The 19,870-nt window shown below is 39.4% G+C and overlaps 1 protein-coding gene across 3 annotated transcripts in view; it reads right to left on the reverse strand.

The window, feature by feature from the left end:
- The window catches only part of nrp2b (neuropilin 2b), a 69,650-nt gene that overhangs the window by 30,093 nt on the left and 19,687 nt on the right, over nucleotides 1-19,870 (reverse strand). For all 3 annotated transcript variants that reach the window (XM_026272240.1, XM_026272241.1, XM_026272242.1), the window contains exons 4-7: nucleotides 11,533-11,760; nucleotides 9,449-9,604; nucleotides 8,992-9,161; nucleotides 5,995-6,150 (exon numbers count right to left, since the gene is read on the reverse strand). In XM_026272240.1, coding sequence (XP_026128025.1) covers nucleotides 5,995-6,150; nucleotides 8,992-9,161; nucleotides 9,449-9,604; nucleotides 11,533-11,760 — 710 coding nt within the window. The remainder of the gene's footprint in view (nucleotides 1-5,994; nucleotides 6,151-8,991; nucleotides 9,162-9,448; nucleotides 9,605-11,532; nucleotides 11,761-19,870) is intronic.

The following is a 19,870-nucleotide window of genomic DNA, read 5'->3' on the forward strand; positions in this document are numbered from 1 at the left end:
AGACGTTGTCACTGTTAATATAATAAAGTGAGAGAAGAGAGAATTTGTGGTTGCAAAAGAGTGGACACTCTCCCAAAATGCCTGACTGCTTGGGCTGGGTTACGGAAAGCCACATGGCCACAACGGGGTCATGGGAGATGAAAGAGGTGCCGCATTCCCTGCACTGTCCATCCTTCTACCTGTCTATCTTTTTGTCATTCGTTTCCTCCATCTCTCGCTGCTTTGCATTGGCTCACTGCCATACGTTTTTTTTTCTCCCTCAGACTGATGGGGCCGCTGGGAAATGTGGTCAGCGTTTACAGCTCTGCTTGAGTCATTACTCTCTCTCTCTCTCTCTCTTTCTCTCTCTCTGCCCTTCTTCTGCTCTCTCCCACACCTCCACGGCCCAGATGAAGATGTTGACAGAGCAGTCAGGCTTTAGTTGGCTGCAGGCCAGTGCAGGCTCAGCCTCAGAGGAGGAGAAACATGGAGAGAGACAGACAGAAATAGTTCTGGGACAAATTATTTTATAAGTACAAATATCTCATGTACCCTCTCAAATAATACGAGGTCATAAAAACTGCATGTAGAATAATTATAGAGGGATTAGAAAGTTCAGAAGAGCTTTAGATGAAGTATAACTTGATCTGTCAGTTTTTGCTTAACCAGTTTGGAGGCTGTGTGTTGGCTTTGGGCCCCTGGTGGCCCTTGGCTGTGTGCTCTGCTGTCAAGGATGGTTTTGACTGATAGTCTATTGGTGGTATACCTGAACACTGTGGCCAAATATGGTGTGTTGCTGTCATTCACTGATTGCCGTATGACAGAGAGCAGGTGTTTATTGTTTAGTAGGGCTTGTGATGTGTCATGAATTTTAAGTACTACTAAATACTTTCGGACAAAATTGAAGCATAAATCAAAAACTTCAAGAGTGCGATTCTACATGTTGTAAATATAAAACACAAAACTCCCTCTATAAAGCTTATTTAGTTTGGAAGCTCATCTTTTGGATCACAATGGCTGACAGACTAAATCCTATTTGGAGGAGAGAGAGAAATCAGTGAAAAATGTTGATTTGGTTCCTGCGTTCCTCTTAAATCCCAGTCTGCATGTGAGATTGACATTGGAATGTGAAAGCCCTCCCTCTTGCTTTACCTTCCCACTGTGTTTCTGAAAAGAATTCTGGAAATTTAAAAAAGGTAAGCAACTTGTAGAAGGATTCCTTTTTGTTTGATTAATCGACTGCTGCAGGAATGACTCCAAAAAAATCAGCAAATATGTATTTTTGCACTTCAGGTTCCATCATCATTGTTCTTTTTCATGGATTTTTGGGCTGAAACAAGGGTGACATGCTCATTATTGAGATGTTTTATACTAAGACATAACATACATTACCTTTGACTTGTCTTGGAAAAATCATTGCAATGAATAGGAAAACTCATATACTCAATAGTCCATATTCAAAGCCTCACTGTGTTTATTCTTGTGATTTTGGAGCCTGTTCTATCTTAAACTTGTAGATTTTGAATAAAAGTTGAAAGATTGTCAGAAGCTTAGTGTTGATGAGGAAGTTGTGCAACGGTGGTACTGCTTATACCCTAACATTTGTTTTTTACTTCTGGTGATTGCATTATCTTGGTAAACTAAACCTACTGTATAAAGCTTATTTTTGCAATAAGTCAAAAGCCAAAGGAAAATCCTACTGCCTTTACTTCCAGAAAAGTTTCTCAAACAATGGTGAAACTAGCAACATAAAAATGACACACTGCTGCTTTAAGTCAACTTGGAATCGGTACACACTGTAATTGGAAGAACAGACGATATGTTTTATGACCCTCAGAGGTGTAAATGTTTCCTCTAAAACCACCATTTGTCACAGTGAATGAAAACCACATTTGCACGACCCCACTAAAGACAGGTAACTGTGTATTTTTGTTTGAGTATGTGTGAAACGGTTTCCACACATTCCACCGTCACACACTCTGGCTGTGCTTTATCCCGACAACTCGACTCAAAGAGCATCTATTCTCTAGTCTATGACATCACTAAAGGTTAAACCCTCAGCAGTACACTCCCAAAGAACAGAGGAGTCCTCCCGGGATCTGGCAGCGGTCTTCCATTATCCACGCTCTCCATGTGAAGCGGAGGAATGCACAGAGATGGACGGATCTGTCAGGATGCTGTTTTGAAGTCCGAGCTGATGTCATCTCCCATGACAGTGCTCTCCGTTGCTTTGCCTCAGGATCTGACACGTTAACAAACTTAACACACATACCATATGCTCTCTCTCTATATATAACCCCCCCTCCCCCTTGTGGTATTGTTAAACAAGCATGGAATTTACCAGACCTTCATAATGATCTCTGTCAATGACAAGGCTGCTTTAAACGTTCACGTTGACCTTAAGCGCAGGTGTGGGACCTTACATAAGGGACTCACTTATTTTCCCCACCAGTGGAAATGGAATTGAGGCCTTTTGACCTCCTTGCAATTTGAAACAGTATGTTTGTGAAAATAGCATAAATTGTTCTGTCATTACTTTGATGGCTTTATCAGATACAGTGTCAAGAGGGAGTGTGTGGAAACGATACAGTCGTGGGATCGGCTCTATACAGTATATGCGTGTGTTTCTGTGTGCTGGGTTTCCAGTAAAAGGAATCTGTTCCAAAAGAGCGAAACACTATTTTAAGGCATCATAGCTGCCCTCCCAGTTAAAAAGTCTGTTTCAGTAGGTATGAACTGGCATAAATATGCTGCCTTTTTTGGTCAAATTCTATGGCAACACTCTGTTTCCTTGCACAGAAGTTTCTTACGCTTAACAAGGATACATTTATTTGATCAAAAAAGCACCACACAAAATGGAAAATTACTGATATATTATTACAATCTTTACATTTTATTCCTGTAATGGTAAAGGAGGCGCCAGTGTCACATGATCCTTCAGAATTCATTCTAACATGCTGATTTGTTGATCAAGAAACATTTCTTCTCATTATTGCCGCGTTTCCACCGAAATTACCCGGAACATTTTTACCAGGAACTTTTTTTCCCAGGAACTTTTTTCCCCCCAGACCTGTTGCTTTCTGCGTTTCCACCGCGGTGTAAAGTACCGGGTAGATTAGGCAAATAGACTGGTGACGTAGGTCTGCGCGCGTTTCTCAATACAAAGTACTGCTGATTTGTTTTTGTTTTTTTTAAGTACGCTGATTTTGGACGTGCATCCTCGGTAGTTAGTTCAGACTTTGTGCATTCGACTCGGGAGTGTGATGTCCGCGACGACGCAAGTCCGGTAAATCTATAAACAGCAGCGTACTTGATAACTTCAGTCAGCTCGTCTTGGCTACTGCAATTTTCCTATTTACAATAAAACGAAATGGGATATAAAATACCACTGCCTCCTTTGGTTTTCATTTAAGCATAATAACAGCTGCAGAAATGTACTTAGTTCAGGGATATGTGTATATGCAGCCATTACAATGAAACGAAATATTATATAAATTTGCCTTTTTTATTTTCATTTTAACATATAGATAAATTGAATACAGACCAAAGAAAACCTGTTAGATTTACCCCGCAGCTGAATTATATGTTATGTTTAACCACTAAAGACACATCAGAGCCAGCGGCACATATCAGAAGGTCTAGCCGATTTGAGGCTGCATCTCGGCGGATACATGAGGACTGAGCTCTCGCTGATCGAGTGGAGCTCACCATCGCAGAGATCGGCGAAACACATTTTTTAAATAGGCACGGTCTTTATAAATAAACAACAGATTTGAGTTTTAAACAACTACATTCTCGCCTGAAATACTTTTAAAATTACATTTCATGACACAATAACAGTAATATTTTGAAAATGTTGATCCGAATAAATGGTGGTTGAACTCAACCAATGCTGCGTCAACTCAACCAATCAGGATGTTTAGCGCCAAAGTCCCGCCCCCGAAAGTTCCTGAACTTTAAAAAAGTACCACCTCGCCAGCAGGGACTTTCTGGGGGGCATTTTTTTACCCGGAACTTTTATTTAGTTCCTGGTTCCTGCGGTGGAAACACACCAAGTACCGGACCAAGTCCCTAGTTCCTGGGTAAAGTTCCTGCGGTGGAAACGCGGCTTATGATACATTTTAAAAACAGCTGAGCTGCTTAATTTTTTTAAATTATTATTATTATTTTGTGGAAACAATGGTATATTTCCTTTCATGATTCTTTGATATAAAGAAAGTGCAGAAGAACAGTACTTATTTGATTTAGAATTTTTTTTTGCAACAATATAAATGTTTTATTAATGTATTTAAAGCGATAGTGCATCCAAAAATAAAAATTCTGTCATTAATTGATCAACCTCAAGTCATTCCAAATGCCTTCATTCATCACAACTACAACGTTCAAAAATGATGGTTGAACCACTGATTTTATCGATGCCTTTACTACCTTTCAGGACCTTAAACATGTAAGTTGTGTTGCTGTCTATGCAGGGTCAGAAAGCTCTCGGATTTCATCAACAATATCTTAATTTGTGTTCTGAAGATAAATTAAGATCTTACTGGTTTGGAACGACATGAAAGTGAGTAACAGATGACAGAATTTTAATTTTTGGGAGAACTATCCCTTAAAGTAATTTTATGCTGAACTGAATACTGATAAGTCTAAAACACTGAACAATACTTAAAGTATCAAAAATTGTCCAAGCCACATTAGTATATTAGTAGTTAGCACATTAATATGATTATATCTGAGTCTGTTTGAATCTTTAAATTAGTTTTGCTGTGTAGAGTGTTACAAATCCGTTGTAAGGTAATGTAACTTATAAGGTTATATTTTAGTTAGGATGTTGCCTTTTACTGTCGCTTCCTACTGTATATCCGCAGCACACAAGAAGGTTTTGTAGTACAGCTGTGTGTGTGTGTGTGTGAGATCTTATCAGATCTGATTTAGCAGTGACTGAATGAGTGTCCTGCAGGTAATCTAGTAGTGAACTGAAAACCTGCCACAGCAGCTGAGGCAGTCTGAGTAGAAATTAAGCCCAGCTCTGCTGATATCACACTTACACCACACACACTTACTATCAGCCACCAGCCTACAGTGATCTTCCTCAGCAGCTCTTCCTGTTTGACCGTATACACACACACAAAAACAATCTGTCAGCATCCTCTGGACCAGGGATACACACACATCCACCATCATTATTTGAGACCGATGGGAGCCTGATGTGGTGCTATCAACCCAAACCATCACCACACAGCCCTGAAAAATAATAACCTGCCTGACTCGAAATCCATTTACATGACGCTCACTTACAATAAGGTTTACTGTACTGAAAATTTACATTTCATTTCAATGCCAACACCCTATTTCCTGTTAATCTATATAGGCAATATTAAAAAAGCCATGACTGACTGCCTTTCGTCTGCAGGACTGAGGCATCTTACTAGATAGCTGCTGACATTGAAATATATTCCTCCCAGGCATATGAATAAACAGAACATTACTTAATAGTACCATTTCTAAATGGACACTGACCAGTCACGCCTCCCATAAGGCGCGAATCTCTCATCCCGACACAGCCAGACTTCTTAACAAAGCTTAGCTGAACTGAAACCAAAGCCATAAAAACCGCGAGCACATTAAGGGAGGACAGCGCTCTGAGATTTTCTGGAAGATTAAAGCCAGAGGCTATTCCAGCAGGGGGTCCGGGGCTAAATACCCAAACATCAGTTGGTGGCCGGCCGGTGTCGTATTTGCCAGGTTATTCTCAGTCGGGCTGATGTTTTTTACAGCTTCTCCCAAAATCATCACGCTAACATCAGAGCTTTCACATGTTCCCCTGTCTAGCAATCAACTCCATACAGGGTTTCCAGGGAATTTTAACTAACCCATAACAGAAACAGGTTAAAACTATACTATCACCTTTTCAGTTATTTTCTGGTTCTCTAGTCTCACATGCACATTACTTCATCTCTATAACCAGCACAACTGAGTGCTTTATCTCTCACAGGTGCCGCTCCCACGTGATCGTACCTTGTGGTTCTTGCCGTAGCGGTAGATCATCCAGTCTTCTCCGTTAGTGCTGACCTCCAGCTTGAAAGAGGTAACGAAGTAGGACTTGTGTGTCTCTTTAGAGACTGCACCCTGGGTGGCGATGCCTGTCAGGACCTTTAGGAAGTGCAGGTCCACCTAAGAAAAAAAAAGGGAAGAATTAAATTAAATCTGTGCTCTTAGAAGGGTTTTTGTTGTAATTAATTATAACAGGGCATTTTGTTGACTGCTTGGTTTTCTGTTTCTGTGAGTTGTGCTGGGACTCGAAATCATGGTCCACATTAAAGTATGTGTGACCCTGGACCTCAAAACCAGTAATAAGGGTCCATCAGATTTATATAAATAAGCTTTCGATTGATGAATGGTTTGTTAGGATGGCAGAGATACAACTATTTGAAAATCTGGAATCTAAGGGTGCCAAAAGAAAATCTAAATACTGAGATGATCACCTTTAAAGTTGTCTAAATTAAGTTTTTAGCACTGCATATTACTACTAATAAAAAAGTTTTGATATATTTACAGTAGGAAATTTTATGAAACCTGAAGTTTCATGAAAATCATGAAACATGATCTTTACTTAATATCAGAATGATTCCTGGCATAAAAGAAAAAATTATAATTTTGACCCATGCAATGTTTTTTGGCTACTGCTAAAAATATACCTCAGAGACTTAAGACTGGTTATGTGCTCCAGGGTCACATATTAACTCTCAAATATCTTCAGACTGGTTGTGATAATGCCACATCACAGTTTCATTGCTAGTGTGGACAGACAAATTCGCAAATTTAACAAATGTAATGCACTAAAATGTTTATTGCTTTGGATTAGAGATTTGAACAAAGCCCTAGTGTAAATATCAGTTTAGTATTTTTGTGATTTTTTTTGGTAAGAATTTCAGATAATTTCATTTTTAATTTAAGTTCAAATATTTCTGCTTATATTTTTTTTATATTGTGTAAGGATATATTTTATAACACTGAATTATACTAAAACTAAATAAACATTTAAATAATTTGAAATATAAAATTTCTCAGGGCAACATATTGTGTAAAATTAAAAATCAGACTAAAATAAATTTGTTACTTTTTTTTTTTTTACTTTATTACAGTTTGGAGTCATGAACGTATAATTTTTGTGTTTCATTTTTCAGTTATATTTCTTTATTTAATATTGTATTCTAGTGTTCTTAGAAATCCCACTCAAATCAGGATGATGAGAGAGTGAGATAAGTAAAGAAGCAGAAGGAGAGATGTGAGAGGAATGAGATAGAGGGAAGAGCTGAAAGATGGATAGAGCTGTGGGAATATGAGGCATCCCCTCTCTGCAGATCACGGGCGGCAGCGGAGGTGCTATCAGAGCCTTAAGATCAATCACCTGAGCTCTGATCGATACTAACCACCTTCATTCAACTCTCCCTCTCTCCACACAGATTATCAACCTCCCTCGCTCTCCAAACCCCCCCACCCCACCCCGCAACGATGATGATGATGATTGCGGTGTGAGAGCCGCCTCTCTGCCCCTCCGCTTCTACCGCAGTGAGCTTCTTAATCAGGCATTCAGCGCCCATCCTAGAGGAGGGCTGTTACCCATGATCCTCGGCTCTCCCTGCTCAGCGGGATGTCATCCGAACATGAGCGGGAAAACTGCAGCGTTTGTTATCTGTCAGAGAGACAGGTGTGGCTTTCACACACAGATCCGAGTGCACACACACACAACCTAGAACCTTCTGCAAAGCTGCTTAGGGCCACGGAGAAACACACCTAGACAAAAAAATCAATAGAACCCAGGACTGCTGCTAACTATTTATTCCTAGGAAAGGACCCTCATCAATCAAGTGGCTGTTACCATCAGAGTGGGCTGTGCATCATCAACCCCTGCATGCGCCAAGAGACCAGGAAGAGAGAGAGAGAGAGAGAGAGAGATAACCTAACATGTCTGAGAAGTGAGTCCCTGATGAATAGTAATAAAGAGAGAGGGGGAGAAACAATGAGAAAAGAGCATAAGAGAAGATCTGATGTGATGTTAAAGAGATGTTACGGGCTCAAAACAAACTAAACGCTATCAACAGTATCTGTGGAATAATGTTGATTACCACAGATGATAATTTTGTCTATTTTCTCAGTAAAAAAAAAAAAAAAAGCGGGCTTAGAGGCTGGAGCCGACACTGGAGTGGACTCAGGGGCTTAAGCCGACACTGGAGCGGGCTCAGGGTGCATTTTCTCCTTATATTCCTCCTTTAAGGAGCGGGCTGCTGCCAGCTGAGGGCTTGGGAGTGAACCGACTGGCGGGATTGACAACGGCTTAGACAACAGTTAGCCCTAATTTGCGAGTGCCATACTGGAGCCATTATTTAAAATAAAATAAAATAATTATTTTGAAACAGTTTTTAAACAACTGGCTCCAACCTGTAACTCATTATGCCACAGATGCTTTCATCAACAGATCTTAACTCGTATTGTGCCCACATCATTCCTTCAAGGTAAAATCATCAGTTAAGTTATCCTGAAACCCTGGATAAATCGACGAATATCAATGATACACTCAGCTGCAGAACAACCTCTCTTATTCTGAACACACACACAGCAGAGCCAAGGTGTCTGGGTGAAGTATGGTCCACGGGCATATTGGCATTTATGACAGCTGTTTGTCAAGATGGATGCCTGGGCCGTGGACCCTGAGAGCGAGGGAGAGATGTCAGGTGTTAACACAACACAACAGCTGTGAGCTCTACCAGAAGCCCACAACTCAGCAGCATCCTGACACAGATATGACACACCACTTAAAGGAACACCAAAAGTAATGAGGCTCATTCTGGAGGCATGGCGTAGCACCTAACCCGGCTGACTTCCGGCCCGAACCAGAAATCTCAAATCCATATGTCCGTTAACAAGCCTTTTGAGATTCCACAGTGCATTGTAAGTAAGTTGAGAAGGATGGGAACTTGTAGACACGAAAGTGAGAGAGAAACGAAGCCTCACCTGGATGTATTCTTTGTTGCTGTCCTCATTGGGCGTCCAAGCGTTATCTTCAAAGTTAAGTCGAGCCTGTCTGGGGGACCATCGCCCATCATAAAAGAAGGATGATGCAGAAATCTGGTCATCGCTGATCTTGTTTGACTCCATGCCAAGAGCATTACTGCAGTGGAAATCTGTGGAACATAATTTATTTTTTATTTTTATTAAAGCAGAGATAAAAGACAGACACGCAAATAAACAACAGTGTTGAAGAGTAGCTACAAGCAAGGCTGCTACTAACTTTGTAGTCTGATTCATTTTACTGGATCATATTATTCAGTTTATGTAAAAAACTTGTTAAAAAAGAAGATAATTAAAAGACACCCTCTTAAGTAGCTTTCATTTAGTTCCAACTACATTTTTGCATTGGTAGCTGGACCAACAGTTCAGTTTCAAAGCTAAAAGAAAAAACAGGACTTACTGTCATTGACCTCCTTGAGAGTCATGTTGTAGCGAGCAGAGAATCCATCTTTGGCCACGGCCATATCAGTATGAAAGGACAGAGAGAGGATACCAGTGGAGGATTGTATTTCAGAGGGGATTTTGGTACCACAGTGCCGCCCAATCAGAGGTCCCACTGCAAAACACAAATATAAGAAATGGTTTCTCAGTGCTGGGATGTGAACGGGACTCATTTTGCTCCAGCTGGCCACTCATAAGATTAGGCTGGTTATTCTGTTTATGTGCCTACAACCTATACACACCATCTCTCTGAATTCTGGGACATTTATCTGTCAACAAATGTATGTGATTCAGTTTGGTCAGGTTGTAATGCTGTAGAGGGGCTGCTGTCTCACAGTAATGAATCCATCCTCCATCCTGACGCACACACACAGAGTCCTGGATGGGTGAAATAGCCTCATATCAATCAAGTACATTGATTTTCTTCTCTTTTGGAGAGGAAAGGGCTTTAATACTGCAAGTGCTCTCGAACGGGAGCTTGAAATAACTCTCTCTCTCGCCTTTGATGGTGTTGATGATCGATTCAGGTGACTATTGTACACTACTTTGATCAGGATGCTATCTGTGTGTATGTGTGTGAATCTTGCTTATTAAAAGTTGCTTACAATCCCTCTTAAAAATCAAATTTCAAAAAGAATTGTAAATAAGATCAGGTGAATGTAAAAGCAGGCTTCCTTTTTCCCAGCAAAGAAAATGCATATTGCATATTGAATTTTTTTTTTATTATATTAAGTTTTACAAATTATTTTGATATATTAAACATATATAGAACATAAATTGCACAGTTAAGCATATTTTCCACTATATTTTCATATTTCATAAAGTGAAATGTAAAAATAGATATTTTTCAATATTAAAAATAAAAAATGAAAATTTTTATTTAATTTAATTCTTCATATAGAAAATTAAGACATTTTACATTGATTTTATTTATGAAAAAAAAAATGGTGGAAAATGTCAGTGAAATTGAAAAAAAAAAAAATATCTATAATGAATATTATATTACCTGAAGTAGTATATATACATATTTTATTCATAAAGCAAATAAAGAGGCATTTGCACAGTTAAACATATTTTCCACTATATTTTCATTAAATTAATGATTATGGATTAAACAGTAAAAATATACAACTATATGCAAACATTACAATAATGAGTATGGGCTTTTTTAAATTATATTATATAATGAGAGCTGTACTACTAGCTGTTGAACCTGACAATCTTGGTTTAAGTTAGTTAGATTTATTAAACCACCTTAAATATACTGTTGTGTTTTAGTGTCTACTGTAATTGTGTCTGATTATATGAGCATTTGCAGCGTTACAATATGAAGCCCAACCAGAGGCAGAAGGGCGAGGGTGGGGGCAGTATGGGGGTCTCGGGGCTGAAGCTTTAATAAGACAGCTGGGGGGAAAAGAGTGTATTCCACAGCGCTCTGTTCCAGACGAGGATTAAATCCGATTGCAGTGTTATTCACGCCCCATTTTCACTTTCCTGATAAAGGTTACCATGGCTGCTGTTACCCCCCGTCCTCCGACTCCTCCACCCCTACGTGCAGAAGAATATGGGTTCCGTGGCTTTTTGGCCACGCCTGGTGCAGATAAGTCAAAGCAAGGCCCTGGGCTCCGCTTTCATCTGCCAACGCTCACTACTAAAATAGCTCCAGCAGCAGCCGCAGTAACAGCACGACAGCAATGCGCCTGAGCTTCATACCGGCGGAGCTGCAAGCGCAGCGGCCAATGGATGGGTGGTGCGTGTCACAGGGCAAGAGCGAACAGCTGTACAGACTGGTGGATAAACCAACCAGATGGCCTATAGTGCGATAGTGAATGGTATGTGGATTAGAAATCATTAAGTGACCAAATTACGTACGGTAGACATGCAACATACTGATCTCAAAGCAGACAATGAGGTCAGAGGGAAATGGGAAACGCAATCCTCTTAAAGTCACGGGTGGTCTGGACTTTGGAATACCGCGGTCTAATCCGAACCCCGACTGTAAATCCAAACAGAATTCTTCAGGATTACAACATCTAGACTCACCCTGCGGGAGGCCGTCCCACACCTCCAGCCAGTCGTACTTGCACTCGCCCTCCGAGCCCTGCAAGGGATCGTTCTCCAGGTCGAAAGTCAGGAAGGTGAGGGTGACATCCATGTGAGGAGGGACGATGATGATGAAGGTGCACTCCAGATTGTGGGGGTATTTGTCAGGGAAGCCGGGCGATTCGATCACACCTGACGGACTGGTGAAGTTTCTGGAACAGTCGGAGCCTGGAGGAAGAGAAATCAGAAAATATGTGAAGACAGCAGCAGAAACACAGCGTTATGTGCATGTGTGAGACATGACGCTTTCGTATTGACCAAAACATCAGAGAGTGGACTTGTTCTAGAGGGGCTGGAGAGACACAAGCGTTCTTTTATCTATTGCACTCACAGAAATAGACACACATATTGATGTGTGAAAACGGGAACATTCATCAAAGTGAAGCTTTATATCCGTATTGAAAAATCCTTCATCTGCAAAAGTGCTGAATTAGAATGATTTCCCATCCCTGAAGCTGCTGTCAATACTCCGTTAGCGCTATAGTCAGATGATGCTCAGCGGTTCTCATGCTGCATGTTTGTGTCTAATGCCAGAGGGATTTCTGTGACATAGACAGACGTACTGTATGTTAAGGTGTCATTTCAGGACATGATGTTGTATGACACGCATCTCAGTTTAACCTGTCAAAGCAAGCACAGTGGTTCACTCTCTTCAATTTTAGCATAGAAAAGTCTGTCCATCAAATTGCTTCATTCGGAAGGTTCTTGTAATGAAAAAGGTTCACTGATTTGAGTCCCATACATAGCACAGAATATTTAGACTATCTTTATTTTAGACTTTTATAATATTTGTATACAGTATATTAATGTTTTGTGATTATATGTTGTGTAAAGCTAGGTCAATTTATCATATTATTTAAGATACATTTTTATTCAGGAACCCAAACTTTCGTGAAATTCTATCACCAATATAAATAAACAAACAATTGAACTGTATGAAAAAGAGCAGCTTGGACATTCGGCTTAACATTTTCTTTTGTGTTTCACAATAGAAAGGCTATCACATTGCTTTGGAACAATGGGTAAATAATGACAGGATTTTCATATCTAGGTAAACTAGCTATCCCTTTAAGGCTGTGTAGTAAACCTTTATAGTTTCAAGCTGGTTTTAAGCTTATTCTGGATAGTGTTTGGCTTTGTGTCACAGAGTTAGTGTTCCTTGTATGCTAACACATGCACGGTCATGCTTCACCTTCAGCCGTGATACAAGTCCTACACACCAGCCTTTGACACTATGCACGGCACGTTCATGTGTAACGCCACCTTTTCGGAGGCCTGCAGAGTCACACTGCTCATACTAATGCACAGAAGGGCAAACACATGCTCACACCTGAACACACACATGCAGTCAAGCCCATCAAATCCCATGATATTCTTCCCGTAATCTCAAAGGATCTCCGTTTGAGGCACAGGAAGTTCTGCTGTCATCATTTTAAAAAATAAAAGCACAGATGAGAGAGAAAGTAAGAGAAATAGTTTGAGGAGCTGCTGACAGGGGCTTTGGGGGTAAAACATCAATGGCTCAGAGAACAAACGCTCAGTGATCTGTGACTCTTAACCCCTCAATAACTTAACTATTTCTGTGCTCACCAAGCAGCTGTGTGGGAACTTGGAATGACAAATGTGCTTCACGCAACCCCATATCACCTATACAACATACTGAATATCCCATTTCAAAATGAACAGAGCACTATTTAAAGTACTAGAGCTGTAGACTGCAGTATAATGTCTGAGGCCTTAATGACAGGTCAGTGACCCCATGTGGACGGGTTCAGACCTGCCCTTGAGACTCACAAACATGCTCACTCACACTGATGCTCTCATGCACAAGCGTCTGCACAGATTCTAGAATGTGGCAGTTTAAAAATAATTTTTTGAGGTCAAAAGGATGCGAGTTCAATCCCCCCCAGTAGCATTTTTTATAAATCTAAAAGCAAATGTGGTGTGCAAGTGTATTTTGTCCGAAGTAAACAAGCCAAACCTCGACCCCTGGGTGGAACTCCATTCTCCCCCAATAACACCATGTCCAGTCCAACCTGTGCAACATTTTGGACCCAGTAACTATATACAGCAAAATTTTTCTGTAAACATCACATAAAGATCACATAAATGCATATTTTTAGTGGTCTTCTGTGATCATAGATGGATTCATAAAAAATTAAAAATAAATAAATTAATTAATAATAATAAATAAATAAATAAATAAAATAAAGGTACTTGAAAGTATTCATAATCGCAATTAAATTTTTTCTAGAACAAACTGTTTACTAGAAGACATAACCAAGGTATTAAAATTAAATTGTTTTTATATTTTTTATTAAATATTTATTGCTATTTAATAATTGGTTAAGAATTATTTTTAAAATGTGATTTATTTTAAAATTATTGGTGTTTTTATTTTATTTTATGTGTATTATTATAAAAAAAATAAAAATTTGTCACTGTATTTCCTTTTCCTTTTTTTGGGGTACTTTATTAAATTACATTTTATTTTATTTTAAGTGCATTTCTGTAGCTCAAACATTTATGGATGGTGCTAGGGAATTCCCAGGGAATACAAGGACTGATATAAATATATATTCCTTGAATGGAATGTTCCAAGTTGCTTTGAATGAAAGCAACTGCCAAATGCATAAATGTTTGTTTGTTTAAAACTTCGTCTCTCAATTTCCTTTTTTTATTATTTCTTCTAAGGCAGTAACCAGCTTTCATTGAGTTTGATTGTGACAGCTGCATTAATCACATATTTTTAGAGAGGCTAATATGATAGACAAGGGTGCCTGAAGCCTTCTTAAATAGTGTGTAGAATCACCTCGTGCACTTGCTCAGTGTGGGCAGCACACAGGAAACCAGGGTCTGTCTGCCCCCCGAGCAGCTGAGAGAGAGACAGCAGGCCAGGGTTAATGTTACACCCTCCTGCACTAATACAGCATACTACATCTGTTCAAGGCCTGTGTGTGTATGAATGTGTCAGGCTCACATCCTTGGCAAATGGTCATGCATTTCCACTAGCACCTGCCTGTACACGTCACATGTTTAGATGTTGTTTCTCTCTAACACACATGCACTTTCTTTCCTTATTGTTTCTCCCATCTCGAGTGATCAGCGATATAAATAACTCATTATTATAACTCAGTCTATCCAGTGAAGCAAAATGTTACAAAGTGTACTTGCATAAGAGTTTGTAACAGTTCTACCTCTTGACTCATGACATTTATTTTACGACTTACTTCCTTATTCCTCTTTTGGAATTGGGAATTAAATACATTTCTAACAGATTTTATTTTATTTTATCGCAGACGTGTGTATATTTGAACATATGTACATTATTTAAAATAATGTTTTTATACTTATTTGTAATTATAGTTATTTATAATTAGTCATTTATTTAACTTTATACGTATCATTAATTGAAAATTGATTCCATTTATAGTTTCTTTTCTTTTTATGATTGCATTTTATTTCCCCCCATTTCCTGACACTTAAATACCACATAAACACATTTGTGTGAAAACATCCATCTGGCACGTTCCCCCCATTACTGGGTCAGATGTGCTGTCACACGCCTTTACCCTGCAGTGGTGACATTATGCTTTACTACAGCTTGTTTCTCAGACAGGCTGTCTGTATGTGAATATATCTGTGTGTTTTGAGCCTGCCAGTCACGCGCTGACCCCTCATACTCACTCCACCTCAGACGGCCAGACAGTATGCCAGACCCCCGCTGAGCTACTACTGTACTGGGCTGCAGTATGCATGAGTGACCCCGACGCCATCAGCCTTTTTGTTGGCTCTCATTAATTCATGTTTGTGAGCATGGTAAAAACAGCCAGGCTGCAGAAAGATGGGGAACTCTCCCCCACCCCTCCTCCAGCAAGGGAAAGCCGCGTCTGGACCACACGTTGGATGCTCAGCGCCGGGATTGGTGTGCATGGCTGGGTCTGTCTGTGGCCAGAGGGAAATGGGGGGGCTGTTATTAAGGAGAGTTGCTGGGTAGAATAGGAATGTTTGTCATGGATGAGTGAATGGTGTGTGTGTGTGTGTGCGTGTGTGTGTGTGTAAGAGAGATTACAGTACTATGTGTGAGGTGTGCTGGCATGATTTATATCTAAGCCATACAACATACACGAGCAATGATGCAGATGTTGGGAACACTTGGATGTTTATGAATATGTGCATAGAGATTTCTGGCTCTTAGAATGTCGTTTGCACTTCAGCAAAGTTTGTCATCATTTTAATGTTTTTTTAAATAAATATTTGGCTCAGAAATTCGAATTTGCTCAGTATTTACTCAGCCTTGTGTCTCTTCAAACTTGTACAATGTTTTTTTCCATGGACAAAACAAAACGGGCAAAATATCTCACTCTCCTTTTCCACAACAACAATGATTTATACTGACAGTGTCTGTCTAGTTGAAAAAAAAAACCTAAAAGTACAATAAATTAAAAAAAAAAGTCCACATGGCTATGCATAGACAATTTATAGTTTAAAAACAAATATATATTGCCAATCGAAGGTTTGGGGTTTGAATGATATCTCTTATGCTCACCCAGGCTGAATTTATTTGATAAAAAAAGTAATAATGTGAAATATTAATACATTAAAAAAATGAAATATAAAAAATATTTAGAAAATAACTGTTTTTAACAAATACATTTAAAAATTAAATGTATTCCTTTGTTGCCAAAACTGAATTTTCAGCAGTCATTGCTTCAGTCTTTGCTGTCACAGGATCCTTCAGAAATAAAATAACATAGTGATTTGCTGCTCAAAAAAAATTTAATAAATCTTATCTATTCTCATCAACATTGAAAACAGTTACGTTTAACAGTCTAAATATTTTTGTGGAAACAGTGAGATCTTTTTTTCAGGATTCTTTGATGAATACAAAGTTCAAAGGAGCAATTTCTTTAAAATATAAATCTTTCCTTTGCAATTTAATTTGTCCTTGTTTAATAAAAGTCTGTTTATTTTTTCTTAAGAATCTTACTGACACGTTTTCATCACAACAACAACAAAAGCTTCAAAACATTTGTAGGGCAGTATCTCTATCCATTAGCCCTTGATATTTCTGATAGTAGAGTGTAAGTAGTGAATACTAGATGAGCATCACTATGACTGTAGGGCAGTTGTGTTGTGAGCTCTAACTGGCTATTCTAGAACTCCACTGATGAAGATCTGATTGGCTGAGGGTTTTTATATTGTAACTGTGGCAACAGAATAATGTGGTTGTGGTTAAGTGTATGGTTGAGTAAACTAAGTGCTTATTAAGAATGAGGTTCAGATATGTAAGGTCACAGGGCTTTCTAACATTCTGAATGCAGCAACTAAAGAGCATAATAAGGATGCCTGATGTTGCCCATTTGAAAACAAATTTCTGGTTTGGGGTTTTACCCATGAGCTTTTCTTACTGCATACATTTATTCTGCAAGAGAGGAGCTGGCCGAAGCTTCAGACAGCTGAAGAAATAACACATCATTTTGCTCTCAAGGGCAGGGGCTGAAATCCCCAAGCGTGGTGGCACAGGTAGCTGTTGGGCGGCTCAAGGTCAACAAGATACTGATTTCCTGTGTGCAGCAGGAGGTGGGGAATTGATGCAGTGTTTCTAACCAGCAGGCTGTGCAGCACAAGGCGGACACACCTCCAGGCTGTGTATTTACCCAAGATCCCTATCGCTGCTAGAGAAAACTGCCCTGGCCACGCCAGGACATGTCCAGTACACTCACCAATATAAATAAACAACACTTGCACTCAGGGATTCTGGAATGGTTTCAATTGCTGCTGCTGCTGCTGTTTCCTTTCTATAGCATTTCCCCCTCTCTTTTCAGAATGTTCTTTCTTTAATTCAGCAATATGCATTTAGAAAATACATACACACAGAAGTATACCTATGTATGTATATCATATACATACACAAATACTACATTTACTGTATTTGATCAAAAATATTGTAAAAACTGTAATCATATTTAAAAAATATGTTAAAATAAAACTTATCCTGTGATGTCAATGCTGAATTTTCATCATCATTTCTTCAGTGTCACATGATTCATCATGGTTTGATACTCAAGAAACATGGCTTTTTATTAACAATTTTTAAAACTTTTTTTTTTGTAGAAAATCTGTTTTCAGGAATCTTGGATGAATAAAAAGCTGAAAAGAACAGCATTTATTGGAAAAATAAATATTTTGCAACATTATAAATATCTTTACAGGTGCGTCGGAACAGGTGCGTTAAAGAGAAATATAGGTATTTATGATCAAAAAATCTTTATATAACACCAGATCATTGAGTCATAAACAAACACACTTGCTTTTTCAAATTCATCAGAATTCAGTCCAAAAAAATCTTTGTCTTTGTATTTGAACACACTCACATCCACACACACACTCCCACACATATTCACACGCATCCTCTGAGTATAATGAGATCTAGTTAATGCCATGGCAACTGCGAGCTTCCACACGCCAACGGGTCTCATCATTATTGCTTGTTTATGATTAAAAAACCCTGCGACCTGCCGTTGTTATAGTGTTCATCACCGTCTCCGTTCGTACCTCTGCTCCGCGTTAGCCAGGTTGCTATGGAGCTCTCACACTATCAGATCACACTCAACGGATTGTGTCATCACTTCCTCCATAAAGCGGGAGGTGTGGGGGCCTCTGTTCGCGATAAAGCATTCACTGATATCTCTTAGCGTCGGGCGTCCACACTAATGAGTGAGTTTAGCTTTCATCCATCTGGTGGATCTCATTAAGGACCTGCTTTTGTGTTTCGGTCCTTCAGAAGAAACTGCCACTCCTCTGTAAACCTGAACCCACCAACTGCAACTGCTAACTGGTCAATTCCGACTAATGCCTTCCTCCAGAAGCTCTGCATGGGTGTCCCAGTGCACTACTGTGGTGAGGTAAGAGGAAAGACCATCACACATGATGTGTTAGTAACCCCAGCTGCCCTGCCTTAGCCGGCCTCAGGGGAGAGTAGATCAGGAGTCAATTAAAGAGGCATTCTCGGAATGCTTTCAGAAGGTTGAAAAAGGAATAAGGGATGTCTCCACGCTGTTTATTTTGCCCGCCAGCAGCCGCCTTGATCTGAATTTGTGCCGGTGCATGTCGACCAGACTCCGTGAATGAGAGAGAAATCGTACAGTGTAAGAAGGCACCAGAGATCAGCTACAGTAAATCTGGCTGCTCAGAGAGCGTTCACACATACAGTAGCGATAAAACTACCCAAAGTGATTTCACTGCTAGCAGCAAACACTTGTTACAAATCAAAATGGAATAATCAAAACAGAAGTCTATAGTTTAATAAATTTAAATCATTAAATAAATATATAAACTACAATTTTAAGAACTCGGTTAAGCCTTCGCAGAAAGCTTGATTGACAGGCAAACTGACCATCATTAACGCCAAATCTCCTTTTCTAAATTCTGTCCGACAAACAAATCAGACAGGAGAGCAGATTAATGTCGTTCGGATTAAACTTGAAAAATTGTGTGCATCAACGTCTTTCTGGGGTTGAATTTAGAATATATTCTGATGTTAATTCATGAATGTGAGTATGTGAAAAAAACTTTTGTCAAAAAATAAAAACATGGACGCAGTGTCTGTGACATCTTGGTCGCCATCTTGGTAGCGCGTCACCATGCATCACTCCCGGATCATCAAAAATGGTCAAAAAGGCGGGAGCTGGTTGCTGAAGCCACGCCCACCTAGCTCAACGGCAGTGTCAGCAGCGGTAATCCACCTGTCACTTCATTACGCAGTACTTTAAGGGTTAATATAATTAATATGGATGAGTTATAAAAAATTCACCCCCTCACAGTCATGAAGGGCAAAACTAGCTATATAGACCAAAATCCTTTTCTGAATCAGGCTGTAAACATGTTTTTCTTGTGTCTGTGAAGTTGGGAATTTTAACATGGGGAGTCTATGAGATTGCAGTTTTAGCCACTTCCTTGATGGCTTCACGAGAGAGAGCAGGAGGTTGCCGCTTGGCTTTAACTAGTAAATATGAAAAGACGATCGGTTCGGCGACGCTCTGTGCCATTTGAACTGAGGTGCTACAGTGATCTGTAATCGCACATTAAAGAGCAAAATAATGGTATTTATTGTTATAGTGGTACACAATGTATTTGTAAAATGTGTGAGAACATGATGTGGAGTGTGAGAGTGGCATGGCATGTTGGACATAATAACAGTAAATGGGGGTGGGGGGGGGACTCTTTGTGAAGGGTCAATTGAAATTTGAAAGGCATTCTGAATTGAATTCTGAAT

Source organism: Carassius auratus, chromosome 9 (assembly GCF_003368295.1).
Source record: "Carassius auratus strain Wakin chromosome 9, ASM336829v1, whole genome shotgun sequence".
Classification (NCBI taxonomy): Eukaryota; Metazoa; Chordata; class Actinopteri; order Cypriniformes; family Cyprinidae; genus Carassius; species Carassius auratus.